This window comes from Jatropha curcas, chromosome 2 (genome assembly GCF_041381405.1).
Source record: "Jatropha curcas cultivar XTBG-Jc1 chromosome 2, XTBG_Jcur_1.0, whole genome shotgun sequence".
In the NCBI taxonomy this organism is placed as follows: domain Eukaryota; kingdom Viridiplantae; phylum Streptophyta; class Magnoliopsida; order Malpighiales; family Euphorbiaceae; genus Jatropha; species Jatropha curcas.
Window position 1 is genome coordinate 946,526 of NC_143152.1, and position 16,402 is coordinate 962,927.

General features: G+C 32.2%; 3 protein-coding genes across 6 annotated transcripts; 2 read left to right on the forward strand and 1 right to left on the reverse strand.

Moving 5' to 3' along the window:
• The first annotated feature begins 4,749 nt into the window (after positions 1-4,749).
• LOC105642392 (E3 ubiquitin-protein ligase KEG) lies at positions 4,750-7,376 on the forward strand. 4 transcript variants are annotated; one of them, XR_005178103.2, is made up of 4 exons: positions 4,750-5,446; positions 5,648-6,157; positions 6,258-6,331; positions 6,723-6,752. XR_005178103.2 is itself a non-coding variant. In XM_020682592.3 (3 exons), the coding sequence occupies exons 1-3, from the start codon at positions 4,769-4,771 to the stop codon at positions 7,167-7,169; spliced, it is 1,809 nt and encodes a 602-aa protein (XP_020538251.2). In that variant the 5' UTR covers positions 4,751-4,768; the 3' UTR covers positions 7,170-7,376. The 4 variants fall into 4 exon arrangements, 2 of the variants coding, with proteins under 2 accessions (XP_020538251.2, XP_012082600.2); XR_016319785.1 differs by lacking the exon at positions 6,723-6,752 and adding an exon at positions 6,471-6,607; XM_020682592.3 differs by having other exon boundaries at positions 4,751-5,446; positions 5,648-6,331; positions 6,723-7,376.
• A 160-nt stretch (positions 7,377-7,536) lies between these two features.
• Positions 7,537-11,656, reverse strand: LOC105642393 (uncharacterized). The gene is made up of 13 exons (XM_012227211.4): positions 11,367-11,656; positions 10,857-10,994; positions 9,787-9,868; positions 9,636-9,712; positions 9,331-9,446; positions 9,142-9,244; positions 8,943-9,059; positions 8,603-8,694; positions 8,432-8,498; positions 8,273-8,354; positions 8,073-8,164; positions 7,810-7,953; positions 7,537-7,721 (listed from the first exon to the last, which is right to left on the reverse strand). The coding sequence occupies exons 1-13, from the start codon at positions 11,598-11,600 to the stop codon at positions 7,575-7,577; spliced, it is 1,491 nt and encodes a 496-aa protein (XP_012082601.3). The 5' UTR covers positions 11,601-11,656; the 3' UTR covers positions 7,537-7,574.
• Positions 11,657-13,712: 2,056 nt separating this feature from the next.
• LOC105642394 (protein NUCLEAR FUSION DEFECTIVE 4) lies at positions 13,713-15,446 on the forward strand. The gene has a single exon (XM_012227212.3). It carries the CDS (start codon positions 13,713-13,715, stop codon positions 15,444-15,446), a length of 1,734 nt encoding a protein of 577 aa, XP_012082602.2.
• The last annotated feature ends 956 nt before the right edge of the window (positions 15,447-16,402 follow it).

A 16,402-nucleotide genomic window follows, 5' to 3' on the forward strand; every position in this document is an offset into this window, starting at 1 on the left:
TGTGATTTAACGATAATATTTCAATCAGTATGGTATGTCAACTGAGATTAATTGATTTTGTTAAGTTTAAATTCGAGTCTATAAAAATATATTTGAGTTTGAAAAATTAAATTAAAATTTGACCTGTAAATAGGTTTAAATTTAGTTCATTAAACTTATAAATATTATGGACTTTTCTGAATTAAGTTTCGAATAGCTCACGAGCAAATCAATTCATATGTGATTATAATTTGTTAGGTTAATAAATCCTTATTAGAACATAATAATAGATCATATAGTTTAACTTCATGAATTCCAACTATTGATTTTCAAAATAGGAATTGATTTTGAAAATAGACAAATACAATCAATCACACTCATCTTCATGAAAATTGAAACTCATATGGTCCTTCAGCCACCATTTTATGACTTCTACTTACATTTTAAAGGGACCATTTTATTTAATTCAGATGGTATACTTGTCGGTAAGCTGCCGCGTGTGAGCTAAACAAATAATAATATAAGTTTAATTTGTAGGAAAAGAAAAAATTGGTTTTTAAATTTCAAATTTCGGTTTTGATTCAATTAATTTGGTATGATAAATGGCTTGTCAATTTTGGTTCGGTTTCGATTTTTGATTTAGTTTAAAATCGAAACTCCAAAATTGATTTTAATCTGGATTTGATTATTTCTATTTTAATCTAATTTTGATTTGAATCAATTCGATGGATTTGTGTCCCCAAATCCCAATTATAGACGAGAGCCGGGATTGCGGACCAAAAAGGACAGAACCCATAAGATGCATGGTCGCCCTATGCACTGTTGTGTCGGCCAGGGAAAGAGAGATCTCGCGAAGGCAATGGGGTTAAAATCAAAAATTGGCCCATTTGGCCGACAGTTTAAGCGTCCTACAAGGACATTTGTGTACGATGAATTTTTTATTGAAATTTTTATTATTTAATGCAACCATACAAGTATACGTGTGTGTTTAATCATTATTTATATTACTAATAATTTAAATATATATATTTTATTTTTTAATTTTTTATTAATATTTTGACGTGTTGGAAATATTTTAAATTAGTTTATAAGTTTACCCTAATTAAATTTTCTCATCCAATGATTTTAAAAGCATGTAATTGATTTTGAGATAAATAATTTGAGTAGGTGTAATCTGATTATTTTTCTCATTTATGTAAAGTCTTAAGTTCGAATCATCTCGACCATAAGTGTTTTCACCAATTTAGTGGATGCAAGAGAGAGTTACCCCTGTTGTGAGTGTTATTTCAGCCATTAGAACCTCCCAATTAAAAAAAAAAAAAAAGTATGCAATTTTTTTTTTAAAAAAATTTGGGTAAAGAAAAGGATTTAGAATTAAGGCTTTAGATATATAATTAAAATTTTATTATATTTTATGAATTGATGAAAACCATAAAAGACCAAGACAAGATATGGGACTCAAATGGGATAAGAATGATAATTATTGTAATGGACAAAATGCATAATTGATAATTGAAGTTAATTATATTATTCATTGCTATGAATTATTGAATAAAATGATTATGCTTGTGTCTCTATTAAATAATTAAAGGGCACAAAAAAAAAAAGGTCACATCTAACAAAATTTGTTAATATGAGGACAAGTGATTATGCACTCATAATGCTTAAATTAATCTTAAAATGGAATCCAACTATGGATGCTTCATTATTGGCTTTTGAAAGATGAAAAATTAACTAAAAAAGCTACTTGTTATTGTCTCTCTTTGGTTGGAAAAGGGTTTCCCTGAAAACGTCGGTAACAATATATGACGTGTTTTGTCAAATCATGTAAATAAATTGATACGAAGAAAATATATCCAATCTAATGTATGATAAAAAAAAATTCAAAAGCATTAATTAATCAATGATGGGATGGGAATCATTTATTAATGATAATTATTGTTGATTAAATGTGACATCCATTAAGTACAAAAAGAAAAAGTAATATCGATTATCCAAATAGAAAATAAATTTTCATAAAAATATTTATGGACAATATCAAAAAGGTACATGAATAATCCAAAAAGTAGTTATACAATGTATTAAATAGATAAGTTTAGAATATATCCAACACTAATTGTGATCATATTCCATAACCATTCACAAAAATTGAATTGAAAATTAGAAAAGAAAATAGAATATGAATAAAAATAAAATACATTATTAGAAATATGATATTTAAAAAAAAAATTGGCCATTTTCTTTTTATTCTCACTTTATAACTACTTTTTTTTTTGTTTATCAAATTGATGAAAACAATCGTGGTTGAGATGACTCAAACTCGAGACCTTCCACTCCTTACATAAGACCAACCAGACCACCACTTCGTATTGTCACTTTGTAATTACTTTTTAGATCACTCTTTTAATAGTCACACATTGGATGCTTAGCACAAGCAAATAGATCCGACATGATTGGAATCATCCATTTGTTAAAAAAGCATTTAAATGATTGAAAAAAGCATCAAAAAAATCCCAATTAGGAAATAGAGAAAATTCAATTAGGTCTTCCCACTAATTAAAAATAAAATAAAATAACATACAAATAAAACAAAATGAAAAAAAAAATATAAAATTCAATTGTCCTTGCCGACACTAAATTGGAATTCAAAGGAACTATACCTTATACGTATCAATGCAATGAAGATTGAAAGAGTCCTTATGTAAGATCCTATAAGAGATCCTTTTGGTAGAGAGATTGGTAGTGTCCCTTGAGAAGCATCCATATTTTCTAAAAGGACTAAAAATTTTAAGAGCTAAGGGGCCACTTCCATAGATGGTTCTTCTAAATTACTTCCCTTTATACCATCTTACCCTTTATAGTAATTATGCATATTAAGATTTGTAAAGCAAAATTAGGACATATTGGTAAATAAAGAATGGGCTAGAATTAAGATATGCTAATGCTTGCTTAATTTGGTGGTGACATATGTTTAAGCTTTGTTTCTTCTTTGCCACCACATAAAGAGAAATGTGATTAAGATTGGTTTGTTAAGGTAAGTGGAAAGGTTAATATATTAATTAGTGAAAATAAAAATATTTTTAGTCAAGGGGATAAATTTTTAGGTCAACATGATTGATCCACTAGAAAATTTTTAGGCAGATAAATCCAAAAATACTAGATGGGTCCCAATCCAATTCCAATTTCTATTAGTTGGCTTTAAGTGGGGCTTCCATATCTATGTCAGATTTTTCTATTGGATGGGCATTCTAATATCTGTTGTTACCGTTATAGATATAAACAACATAAATCAAAACTCGAAAATTGATTCGATAGAATTTAGCTTAACTCAAAAATTAACGAGTCTGAAAATTTTAGACTCGAGTTGAAGAAATAAGAAAATTTAGTATTTAAAGATATAATTGTAAATAATAAGTATAGCATTATAATATTTGCTAAAAGTATTTTAGGTACTAGAATTTTATAAATTGGGAATAGAAAATGATATTTTTCTCTCTTTGTATATAAATATATGTATACACATAATGAAGACTAAGTGAAATAAATTAAATAAAGAAAAAATAAATAAGAAATTATGCAATTCTTTAAGGATATAATAATAGGTATTTTATAATTTTCAACAAATTAATATTTTGTAGAAAAATATATAATAATTATGTATGTACAACTAAAAAATCACTAAGCAAAAATTTAATAAAATAAAAGTATGCACAATACTAAATATTTTTTTTATGTTGTATGCATATTATAATATTGTGTTTTATTCGTAAATATATGTTTTTGGTAAAAATTTATAAAAAAAATGTCCAGCTTTTTTATGTTTTAATTTCAGGTATAAAAATACTTAATTCTTAAAATGTCAAAATAAAACGCAAAGAGCAAATTAAGTAATAATCAAAGTTTATGGGAACTGTAACAATATTGTTTTTAAGTAAATCTTAGAAGTAGAAAGAAACTCCACTCGAAAAAAAAAAACAGAAGTAAAAAGAAAGAAAAGGAACAAAAAAATTTTTGATGCTTAAAAGGGCAAAATGGCCCAAAAAGAAAGTGCAACTGTTAACAATGTGAAGCCCATTTGCGCTTTTATGGATTATCCAGCCTGGTTTTTTGATTCATATTTGGACTGCATCAAGGCCCAAACACTACTAAATTTAAATTACTCAGGCCCAAATATCATTATCATTCTCAATCCTGTTTTATATTTTATATATACTCATAGCTGTCGACGGAATGGCTTTTGGCTTTTTGCATTTTCCTACTTCCACATGAACACAGAGTCTTTTAATAATGAGTAAGTAACGTCAATTGCTATAATATGGATTTATGGATGCTGCAACCATGCCTTTAGAAAATTAAACAAAAACATAAAAAATAATACAGTTGTCAAGTTTTCTATTAATTAAGACTTGGATTTTTCCACCAACTACCAACGAGGCGTTGAATTTCTTAAGCAACAGTTAAAATATGAACTCTGACATTATAAATGAAAATTGAGTTGAGAGGATCGTTTACGTAGAATCCTAATCTGGATTACTGGGTGGTTTCAAAAAAAAAAAAAAAAGGATCTTTGTTGACTTAAAAAGAAAAAGACATGGTTGGACCTTTGTAATTTTTATATGAATTAATGACAACTAATTAAATAGAAATTTTTGTTAATACGGAGTATTTCTAATCAGCGTAATGAAAAAAAATATAAAAAAATTTTATTTTAATTGGTTTGAGAGTAGTGCCAAAAAATTATTGTTATGAGATGGGAATAATTTTTTAAAAACTTTATTTTAATAATTCCATGAGGCGAGACGAATCACTAATTGTGAATGGATCGTTTGGAAACATAAAGCGTCTTTGTTTAGTTTTTAGCTGCAAATCGGAATCTATATTCATAATGAATCAGCAGCAGCCACACGTGGTGTTTGATGCTGTTGGAACTATTATTGCAGCAATCGTGGACAATTTGCCGCGCAATCAAGACATGTCCGAGTGGACGCCATTACACACAGCTTGCTTGTTAGGGGAAACTGATCGTGCAAGGCAAATTTTAGAAGAAAATCAGCAACTTCTTAAGCTAGTCAATCCAAATGGTTGCAACGCTTTACACTTAGCTTCTTCCATCGGCCAATTACAGACGGTAGAGTTGCTGTTAACATTTGTTGCCGATCAGCCAGTTAATAAGAAAGAGCTTTGCGTGAAGAGAGATAAAGATGGAAGAATTCCTCTTCATCATGCGGTGATTAACGGTAGCTTTGAAGTTGTGAACAAATTGCTTGAAACTTGTCCGGAATCGGTTTTAGAAGTAACTGATCAAAGGGAGACGGTGTTTCACCTTGCTGTGAAGAATAAAGTTTCTCCTTCTAATGAGCTCTTCACAGTCCTTCTTGGACAGCCATATTCTAGCTATCTATTGAATTTGGCTGATAGAAAAGGCAATACAGTTCTGCATTTGGCCATAGTTCGGAAACAGTTTCAGGTACTCATCAAGTCATTTTATGAAAGTCAAGTCATTTTGTACCATTCTTAACACTATTAACATTGATTATTATCTGTGTTAAGATTTGAATTCGTAACATTTTGATAGAGATTTTAATCCTCAGCTGCTGGATGGTCCCGTTGGGAACGATTATCAGCTGGGTATTAGCTCATAATTTCAATTCTTTATTGTCTAATGCAGATAGTAAAGCTCTTGATTTTCGGGGAACACAAACAGAGCTTGGAAGTGAACGTAGTAAACTCCCATGGGCTTACACCTTTGGATCTTCTAGTAATTGATCCCATGAACAAGATAGATAGAGAGATAGAAACGATGATTATGTTTGCAGGTGGAATAAGGTTAAATGAGAGCCATGAACGACGTGATAACTTGAAAGGTATAACAAGCGGACTCTTCGTTATGGCATCACTTGTTGAAAATCATGCAAGGCAAATTTTAGAAGAAAACCCAGAATTTCTCAAACTAGTCAATCCAAATGGTTGCAACGCTTTACACTTAGCTTCTTCCATTGGCCAATTACAGACGGTAGAGTTGCTGTTAACTTTTGCCGATCAGAATGCAATTAATAAAAGAGAGATATGTATGAAGGGAGATAAAGATGGAAGAATTCCTCTTCATCATGCAGTGATTAACGGTAGTGTCGAAGTCGTGAAGAAATTACTTGAAGCTTGTCCAGAATCCATGTTAGAGGTAACTGATCAAAGGGAGACCGTATTTCACCTTACTGTGAAATATAAATTATCTCCTTCTAATGAGCTCTTCACAGTTCTAATTGGACAACCATATACAGACTATCTATTGAATTTGGCTGATAGAGAAGGCAATACGGTGCTGCATTTGGCCGTAGTTCGGAAACAGATTCAGGTACTAAATCATTCTGCTGAAAATACAACTATATACATTTTGTATTATAATTCTATAATTTTGATAAATTCCTCATAAAAGTGCGTGCGCGCGTGTGTGTATATATATTTATATATATATATATTCCTCAATAAAACAGATAGTAAAGCTCTTGATGAAAGGGATAACCTACCATGGCTTGGAAGTGAACGCTGTAAACTCATCTGGACTTACCCCTTTGGATCTTCTAGTAGTTGATCACATGAGCAAGAAAGATAGACACATAGAAAATATACTTATATCTGCAGGTGGATTAAGGTTAAGTGAGGGTCACGAACAACGCGAAAATTTGAAAAGTATAACAAGCGGACTTTTTGTTATGGCATCACTTATTGCTGCGGCTTGCTGCCAGGTTGCTGTTTACCTACAAGGCAGTTTCTGGACACAAAGCTCATCTGCCAATGTTACCTCTTCAAGCTCCAACGAAACGGCTTCCATAGCAAAGCTCCTGTACATTGACAAGAAATACAACAAATATACCTTATTCATGTTATTGGACGGTGTGGCCCTTATGTCCTCAATTTGTCTCATAGTACTTCTACTATTACCAACAAAAGCTAAATATACCTTGGAGAAATTGGCTGGCTTGCGCCTTCTGGCTTACCTGACTACCATATTTTTTATTTTTTTATTCTTAGCATCGGTGTTTTCTAGGATGAGGTTGAAAGCTGAAGATCTTGCATACTTGCTTCTTCTGCCTTTTCTGATATTTATTGTGGCTATGGTATTAATTCCTATTCGTTATTATCCGATATCCAAGAAGATGAAGGAGATTGTCAATTGCCTTCTGAATAGGTGAGTTGGTTTTTCCTTTGTAAGCATATATTGAGTGTTAAAATTTTTTTTTTTCGTCAGTATTATGTAGCTTGATGTTAGTGAAGCAATATTGGTTTTTCCTTTGTAAGCAATATTGGTTGATGTTAGTGTTTAAAGTTTTCATTGATGAGACTTGTTAAAGGAAAGGACTTTCCCTTGCTATGTAATCCATAATGTTACTTTAGACTCATTTGATTTGTCAGTCATCAGACTAAAAAGCATACAGAGATTTAAAATTTTAATAGGAGATTGAAACCCTAATTGTCGTTTCAACTAAGCCTGTGTAACACGACAAATCAATCTTCAACATTGTAATCATTTATGTGAATTTTACAAGTGTTACAAGCAGCTATTCTATATCACTATAACTTTTCGCAATTTTAACTTCTCAAAGCTTCCAGTATATTCTCAATCTATGCAAGATTCCAGCAACTACTGCCCAGAATGTGATTTGTGCAAATATCACATATAAGAGTGTCCCTAACCTTTCTGAGTGCCAAACTTTTACAAACACATGTTTTTGAATCCAGTAGACCTGCAAACATAAATTTAGGTGAGCATTTGAAGAAATTAATAAAATCATTCAGGATTGGTAAAATTTCACCATAAAAAAGTTAACTTACTAGTGTGTTGTCAGGTGACTTGTAATACCATCCATTGATAAATCCTTCAAAGATACCTTGTGCAGCCATCACATAAACCAGCATTGCATTCATTCCTATCCATTCCAAGAATAAAAATGGAGTTCGCAATCCCCAAACATCAATCTGTTAATGCAGCGCAAGAAAAACCATAATAAAAAGAAGAGTCAGTCAATAGTTAATTATATAATAGAAATCCCTAGAACTTTGTAAAAAAATTTTTTGACTGTAATTGATCTTTATACCAGTATATAGAAACCGGAAAACACAATTGCTGCTGCACCGGCAGTGAAACAGACATAGCTGAAGCTATACAGCTGTTTATTGATAGGAATTGCTGCAGAAAGCAAGAGATAAATGGACTTTTAAAATGTTTTTTTTTTTATTTCTCATGGTTAAAATTTCACAATAGTTATGGGTTCAAGAACATAAAGTTGAAGCTTACCATCTGTAAAATGAAGGATAATAGCAATAATAAGTAAACCAAATCCCGTTGAGACCCATTGCTTGAGCCTCTCAGAGTGATTCTGCAGACAAAAGATTGTTTGTTCAGTTCATCAACTTCAAATTCAACTTATAGATAAGTGCTGCTTTAAGTTCTAACCTTGAAATGAATCAGAACATGTCCAAAATGTATGCCAATGGTGCCAGACAGGATGGCTGAGATTGTACTACGATAAATAAATAAAACCAAAAAATTCTTTAGTTAGTTGATAATCATAATTTCCCTGTCTGCAACTATGGGATTGATCAATGTTGTGAAAAATTAGAAAACCTTAACAAGCCTTCGGGTTCAAATGGAGCACGACACCAACTAGGAGCATCCTCGCGAAGAGGTCCAGAACCTGGAGAGCTAAGAGTGCAAGCCTACATGACAAGATAGTAAATGCATGTTTCTTTAGCTGTTAAGTACCTGTTGTGAAACCTCCAATGCATAAAACTCAACGTCTTTTTTCTTTTTATATCATTAGCAATTAGTAAAAAAATTTCTAGATTTAAATCAAAGAATGTTTTGTAATTCATAGTCAATAGTTAATGGTGTTCCAATTGGTTCTGCGTTGCAGTTTCCAAGGAGGATTAGGTGTATACAAAATTATTTCCTTTACATAACAAACCTTTAATCGGCTCCAGACAGGGAATTGATACAGATGATTAATGCCCCAAACTTCTCTATCTACATAACCAACAGCATTGCAAGCTGGTCCTAAGTGTCCCCTCATCCCACACTTTACCTGCAATTTTAATGGCAATACTATCAGCAATGATATTATTATAAAGTCAATTTTCTTGCAATGGAATTTTTTCTCCACGTACTGTGTATGCTTCATGATCTTCATATCCAATGAAACTCCAATCCGGAACATAGAGTGAATACGTCGTTACCATGTAAATGAGGAAAGCAACAAACCCTCCAATCCTAAATTGCAAAGGATAACTAATTAATTTCTGATATAATACAAAATAATGTTTTAAAAAGCTAAGGCTGCAATAAAAATAGAGTACCATTGCCATTGATATGCAGTGAAAATGGTGAAATAGTTAGGCTGCAGAACAGTTTGTCTTTGCTTGATGGTTAAAGTCTCTATCAGAGCCACAAACATGTATACCAATGCTATTCTCTGCTTGTATAAAAAAAAAAAAAAAATAGTGATTAATGAAGAAGCTGACTATTAGCATAATATTCAATTCCTATAATAAATGGTCTTGGAATTATCTTCAAGGATATGAGACTGCCAGTTTTAGCACAGTTAAACCTTAACCCCCCCAAAAAAATGCCGATCAACCTACGAATTGATTTAAGAGAAAACCTGGAGAATGCCACACCATCTGATAGACTTCATGTCAACACCATAAGTGAGATCAGCAGGCGCATGCGAATACCCTCCTGCAATTTGTGGAAAGGAGAATTATGTTATGAAGGTAATAGTGAAAAAGTGGCGATGATTGTCACCGGTATACCTTGCAACAGAATTCCCCAAAATAGAAGCTTTAATGTTCTTAGTATTATCTTCTTAACTGCATCTCTCTTGCTGGAAATTCTCTGCAACATTCAGATTAATTTTTTTATCATTTTTGTTTTTTACACAGTAAATAACTTTATTCCACCCACTCTCTCTCAATTTACAACTGATGCACATTATCATGCATGGGGAATATTGTGACACAAATAAATACTTAATGAGTTTTAATTGACAAATTGAAATTGAAGGACAAATGAGTTGCAGTTGAGGATGATGAGTAAGATTAAGCCCATAGTCATCCTATCATAGTTTCTCCTTATTTTGTTCTGTTCTTGTTGAAGGCTATGGCATTCTTGCTGTCACATTATGAAAATATTTCGTTTATTATTATTGTATTATGTTTGCAGCTTTTCAGTTTTAGAAGTATGGCTTAGATAGTTTATGTATGAGATAAGTTATGAAGTATGGGTAAAAGTATGGGCAAGTATGGGATTGACAGCAAACCATACTTGGAGTACTTTAACTTTTTTGTATTTAAGTGTGAAACTTGATCGATGAATCATGCCCACTGTGAAAACTTCTATTTAATAATATTTGTCATAATTCTCCTCCTTTGAAGCCTAAAATCTGCAGAATTTGTTTCTTTCTTTACTCCTGAACTTGTTTTGTAAAAGTTCTGCAGATAATGTTATTTTCTCCTTCACTTCTTTGCCCAAAACTCCAACAGTTCTTGGATGCAAACTTCACACTTAGATGCAATTCAATGCAATAAATTCTATTACACTCCATTACCTTTAATCAAACATATACTATCTACATTTGTTTAAAACCATATCTTATCCTTTCGATCACCTAAGTTAATGTTGTTCTGGAAGTAACATAGCTAAAATATTAATAGATGATTAAGGTTGTTTCGAAAGTGACATAGCTAAATCAGTAAGTTTGTAGGAATATATATGGCTACACATGGATAATAGATTCTCCTGCTCAGTTAACAATAAGATCTAAAAACAAGATGACAAGAGCAAGGCAAAAATTATCATAATAATACAAAAGAGAATGTAATACCTTGAAAGCCAGCGCAATTGCCACCCCAACAATGAAGAGGAAAAATGGCATCACAAAATCAGCCAATGTGCATCCATTCCATGGCGAGTGATCAATTCTTGGGTATGATTCTCCAGCATTATCTACCAATATCATCAACTACATGCACCAACCCAATTTTATACTCATATAACAACCTATAGATCATCTTTTACATTTATATTTAAGGAGAACCTATACCTAAGAGTGAAGGCCCTCTATTGCTATATTGTGTTTTTGCCATATAGTTTAAGTAGTTTTTTTCAAAAAATAAAATAAAAATGAAAAAATTCATTATGGCCCCGCCAAAATTTAGAAATTTTAACAATCTATATATTTTTCATTCCAATTTTGCCTTGGACCCCTATAATTTGAAATTTTACTTCCGTCCTTGCTTCTAACTTCACATTCAAAACTCTAGTACCATCAAGCAAAAGCTGCTTGACATGAATGCTAATAATAGTTGACTGAATATACTTCGAGATAACTTACTGCTACTGTAAGCCCTCTAAATGCATCCAAGGTTGCAACTCTCTTAGTCTTCTGCTTTACTGGTGGTTGTTCTTGCAGTTCAACCACTATACTTGTCTCTTCTTTTTCATGCTTAATGCCATGATCTCCAACATTACTTTTATTCACATTCTCGCTCAACTGCTCATTCTGGTCTTTATTCTCATCAACGTTTGTATGACCTAACCCTTCTTCAAGTCTCTTAGGATCCTCCATAGCTTAATATTTTACCCTCACCCTTTCCAGCAGATATATGTCAACAAACTTATAGTGATAGAAACAAGAGATGACAATGTTGTGGTCAAATTAATAGTAATTCAGCCGGCAACCGATGACTTGTAGAAGAACCATATGCATGAAAAATAGCAGAAAAGACAAAAATAAGGTATGACTCCGGACGAATCAAGAGCCTAAGTAGCTAGTTTTGTCAAGTTAAAGACAAAAGATGCTAGTGTTGGGTGTTAACTGTCATAAACAATAAACATCCTTGTATTATGGGTGTTACTTACTTATCTAGCTATTACAGGACAAAATAATGGTTTGTGTGAAATTTTTACTCGTCTTCTTTGAAATTTAAGTTGGATCAAAATCCATTCTAATTAACTTCTTTAATTCCAGGTCCTTTTCCTTATCAATTAGGGGAAGAGAATAGTTGCAAACCTGCATTCTTATTCTCCTCATGGTCATGGAATATAGAATTTGAGGGAGATTCACATGTGGTTGTTTCAATTTTGAACTGCAGCTGTAATCATCAAAATTACAGACTCTCAAAGGACATTTGCAACTAAAGTTTGTTATTTCTAAATCAGTAGCACCACATTATTGCTAACTCTAAAATTTGTGGAGAAAACAAGAGAATCTGACTTACATAGATGATATATTTTCTTTTCTTTATCTTTTAAATTCCGCATGGTGCTGTTATCAACTCAAAGTACGAGTATTTCAAGTGTCAATACCATAATATAAGAAATTAAGAATTCAATAAACTAAAATCTGGTATATAAGTTTTGACTAGCAGTACTGAGATTATGTCAAGAGGTTGCAAGATTGATAAAATTAGAGTTTAATTAACCAAAAAGTACTCACTTGAAGTTTAATTAATCTAACAATGAGTAGGAATTTTCCCACCACACCAAATTGGGTAGACTATATAGGAAATTTCAAAATAAACCCAACTTAAAATCCTGTCATTCTTTGACACCCTTCTGTCACTCGCTCTCTCATTTTTTAACTTTTTCTTTCTTGGCTGTACTCATGAACATCAAAACGACAAGACCTCTCTCCCTTCCTCTTATCTCTTTATTTCCCCCCTCTCACAAAGCCAATCCATTTTCTTCTGTCCAGGAATTCCTTTGATTTGGTTGTTTTTTTAAAAAATCAGAAGTTTTTACAAAATATTTGCACAAAAATATGCAGCTAGCTTATACTAGATGTCAGGTAGTTAACTTAAGCTTAAGCATATATACAATGTAGCCGGCTATCATCTATATTATTTGCAACAAGATTTGATTTTTCTTATCTGATCATTTTTAAAATGACCTTGGTCGTCTCAATAGTTGATTTTTGCTTAAATTATCCAACAATGGCAAAGACAAGATAGACATGAGTATCCGGGACAGTTTTTCTTGGATGAAGAAACAGAAACTACAATCAGCTTCAAGCCCAACATAACATAAGCTAAAAACAACTATATACAGACAAAAACAAAATTAAAGAGCTTAAACTCCTGAACATCTAATGTACATTTTTGTTGGTTAATTTGGTTTTGATTAGAGTCAACCTTAGTATCTCACAATTAGCAACGACTCTGGCTAGTAGCCTACTACCACAGAAACAAAACTTATTAGTTAATTTCATTCTAGTCCTTATAATATACTAGAATCTCAATGGTAATAGGCCTACTTAATAAATTAATTCAAAATGAGAATAATCTGACTCACCTTGACAGCTTCCTCCAAATGCAAACACATGAATGATTGCCAAAAGTTTCACCATCATCCATCGATACTTATGTCAGCTAGATGAATAAATGAAGTCCCACTTGATGGATAAAATAAGTTTATTGTTTAAATTTGACCTGCCAAGAGAATAGAAAATTCGATTCTTTGCCTAATATGGCAATCAAGTCCAATCATCACAACAGGACAACAGAAGCATATACGATTAGTTCCGAGGCTTTCTATATATCCTTGCTACCATGGAAATGTACATTAAATAATAAAAATTTCAGGAAAATCATACTGATTATTATAGAATATAACAAGAAAGTCAGCTTTTGTTAGCATATACATAAGGGAGACAACCAATAGTCTCATATCCAGAAAAGAAATGGCAATGAATAGTCTTGCCCTGCAAATATTTACCGGTCGATGGTTTATAGTCTTTGCCTCACTCTTGATTATGTCTGTTAATGGTACAAGTTACATGTATGGTCTATACTCCGGCGAGATCAAATCATCATTAGGCTATGATCAAACTACACTTAACATTCTAAGCTTCTTCAAAGACTTAGGAGGCAATCTTGGAGTTTCAGCTGGTCTAGTCTATGAAGTAACGCCACCTTGGGTAGTTATTGTCATCGGCGCAGTAATGAACTTCTCTGCATATTTTTTGATATGGGTATCAGTCACTGGCCACATAGCAAAACCCCATATCTGGCAAATGTGTCTGTATATGTGCCTTGCAACAAATTCAGCATCATATCCTAACACTGCAGCATTAGTCACAAGTGTCAGTAATTTTCCTGAAAGCCGAGGCAGTGTTATAGGCCTCCTGAAAGGGCTAATTGGTCTAAGTGGTGCAATTATGACTCAAATTTACCATGCTCTCTATGGAACTGACTCCAAGTCTCTTATTTTGCTAATAGCTTGGCTTCCAACCATTGTTCCATTGATTTTTCTTCCAACAATTCGTATCAAGAAGGTCGTTCGACAAGTAAAAGAGCTTAATGTTTTCTATAACTTCCTCTACAATGCACTAGGTCTAGCAGGATTTATAATGATCATCATTATCATACAAAACAAGCTCAAATTTACTAGAGCTGAGTACATTGGAAGTGCTACAATTGTTATCCTATTACTTCTTCTTCCACTTGTTATTGTCATTAAAGAAGAATTCTCTCTCAGACAAATCAACAAATTCGTAAACAACAACACTCAATTGAATATTTCAGCTGAAAACCCACCAGCAGAAGCACAAGCAAAAGTGGACCTACTTTCTTGCTTTCATAACATTTTCAAAAAACCTGATAGAGGTGAGGACTACACTATCCTGCAAGCAATTTTCAGCATTGACATGACAATTCTATTCATTTCAACAACCTGTGGTGTTGGTGGGGCATTAGCAGCAATTGACAATATGGGTCAAATTGCAAATTCATTAGGCTACAAAGAAAATAATATATCTACCTTCATATCCCTAATAAGTATATGGAATTTCCTTGGTAGAGTCCTAGCAGGTTTTTTATCTGAAACACTACTAACAAAGTACAAATTCCCTAGACCAGTAATTCTTACTCTTACTATCCTATTTTCTTGTGTTGGTCACATTTTAATTGCTCTTGGAGTCCCTAATTCTCTCTACTTATCTTCAATTATCCTTGGGTTTTGCCTTGGAGCACAATTACCATTAGTTTCTGCAATTATATCAGAAATGTTCGGCCTTAAACATTTCTCTACATTGTATAGTGTTGGGTCAGTGTCAAGCCCAGTTGGGTCTTACATTTTCAATGTGAAGGTTGCTGGTCATTTGTATGACAGAGAGGCCATAAGACAAATGAGCCTTTTGGGGCTCAAAAGAGAAAAAGGGAAGGAGTTGATTTGCAATGGAGTCCACTGTTTTAGGCTGGCTTTTGTTATAATTACTGTGTCAAGCTTTTTGGGTTTTCTTGTTTCAATTATTTTGGTGCAAAGGACAAAAAAGTTTTATGAAGGTGATATTTATAAGAAGTTTAGGGAGCAAGCAATGGAGGTGGAAATTGATCCAGTTTCAAGAAATGCAGAGGTTCTTCAATTGGAGGAGGCCACCACCACCACAGCCACGAATCAAAATCAGTCGACATAAAACACTAATAATGGAAGAATTTTAAAACTTCATTAATGATTTAAGAATATAATAAAATTGAACTTCAAAAAGTGTAAAGGAATCTTAATTTATGATTTAGAGATACTTAGAAACTACCAACTCAGTTTCATATTACTTGTTACGTTTAAAATTTCAAGTTCCGCAAGAAAATAATTAAATTTGTTTAAGTTACAATAAATTATTGGGTAAATTGACTATATTATCCTTAATTTAATATTAATTTTTTAAGAAAATTATTAAATTGAAGTAATAATTAGTGATCCAAAATCTTATGATAAACTATCTATCCTCTTAACTTTCTAAATTCTAAGATTATCATATTACAATGTTGAAAATAAAAGCAATAATTTTCAATTTTTAAATTTATACATTTCAAATATAATGATATGGAATTCAATTAAATTATAAATTTTAATGAAAAATATAAAATATAAAAAATTCAAAGAAATCAAACATCAAACAGTTGCTTCCAATAATTCAACCAAAAAAAAAAAGTCCTTCCACGTCACAAGAAAAATTGAAAATGATGTACCAAAAACAGAAAAATGAGCATTAATCCAAAGAAATCAATGAACCTAAATGATGGGTTTGGTACAAGACGTTGTCGACAAAAAAAAAAAGTGGGTGCATGAATAGAATAGAACACACCCTCGCTTAAAAGTTCTGGCCATGTGTATGAACAAGTGTGTTCGCTGTAGAGTTGGTGATTTCACATTGGTTTCGGTCTGGTGAGAGCTTAGTTCAGCTCCTACTGTTTTTGTCGTTTAACTCTAATAAAGAATTTAAAGATAAGATCATTTGGAGGGTATACTTGGTTTCATACATGAAAAATTGGTTCAAGAATGTATAAACGACGTGTAGTTTCTTAATAGGGATCACCACATCATTCAAAAATCAAAACACGGGAGGTATCTTTTGGAGATACCTCTAGTTTT

What these genes read in the sequence shown, in the direction of transcription:
- LOC105642392 (XM_012227210.4), top strand. Translation starts at nt 4,769, where the DNA reads ATGAGGCGAGACGAATCACTAATTGTGAATGGATCGTTTGGAAACATA. An exon ending in TAGTTCGGAAACAGTTTCAG is followed by an intron (nt 5,447 to 5,647) that starts GTACTCATCAAG and finishes TGTCTAATGCAG; the next exon opens with ATAGTAAAGCTCTTGATTTT. An exon ending in TAGTTCGGAAACAGATTCAG is followed by an intron (nt 6,332 to 6,470) that starts GTACTAAATCAT and finishes TCAATAAAACAG; the next exon opens with ATAGTAAAGCTCTTGATGAA.
- LOC105642394 (XM_012227212.3), top strand. Translation starts at nt 13,713, where the DNA reads ATGGCAATGAATAGTCTTGCCCTGCAAATATTTACCGGTCGATGGTTT.
- LOC105642393 (XM_012227211.4), bottom strand. Translation starts at nt 11,600, where the DNA reads ATGGAGGATCCTAAGAGACTTGAAGAAGGGTTAGGTCATACAAACGTT. An exon ending in TTAGAGGGCTTACAGTAGCA is followed by an intron (nt 10,995 to 11,366) that starts GTAAGTTATCTC and finishes TGGTGCATGTAG; the next exon opens with TTGATGATATTGGTAGATAA. An exon ending in GATGGTGTGGCATTCTCCAG is followed by an intron (nt 9,447 to 9,635) that starts GTTTTCTCTTAA and finishes TTATACAAGCAG; the next exon opens with AGAATAGCATTGGTATACAT.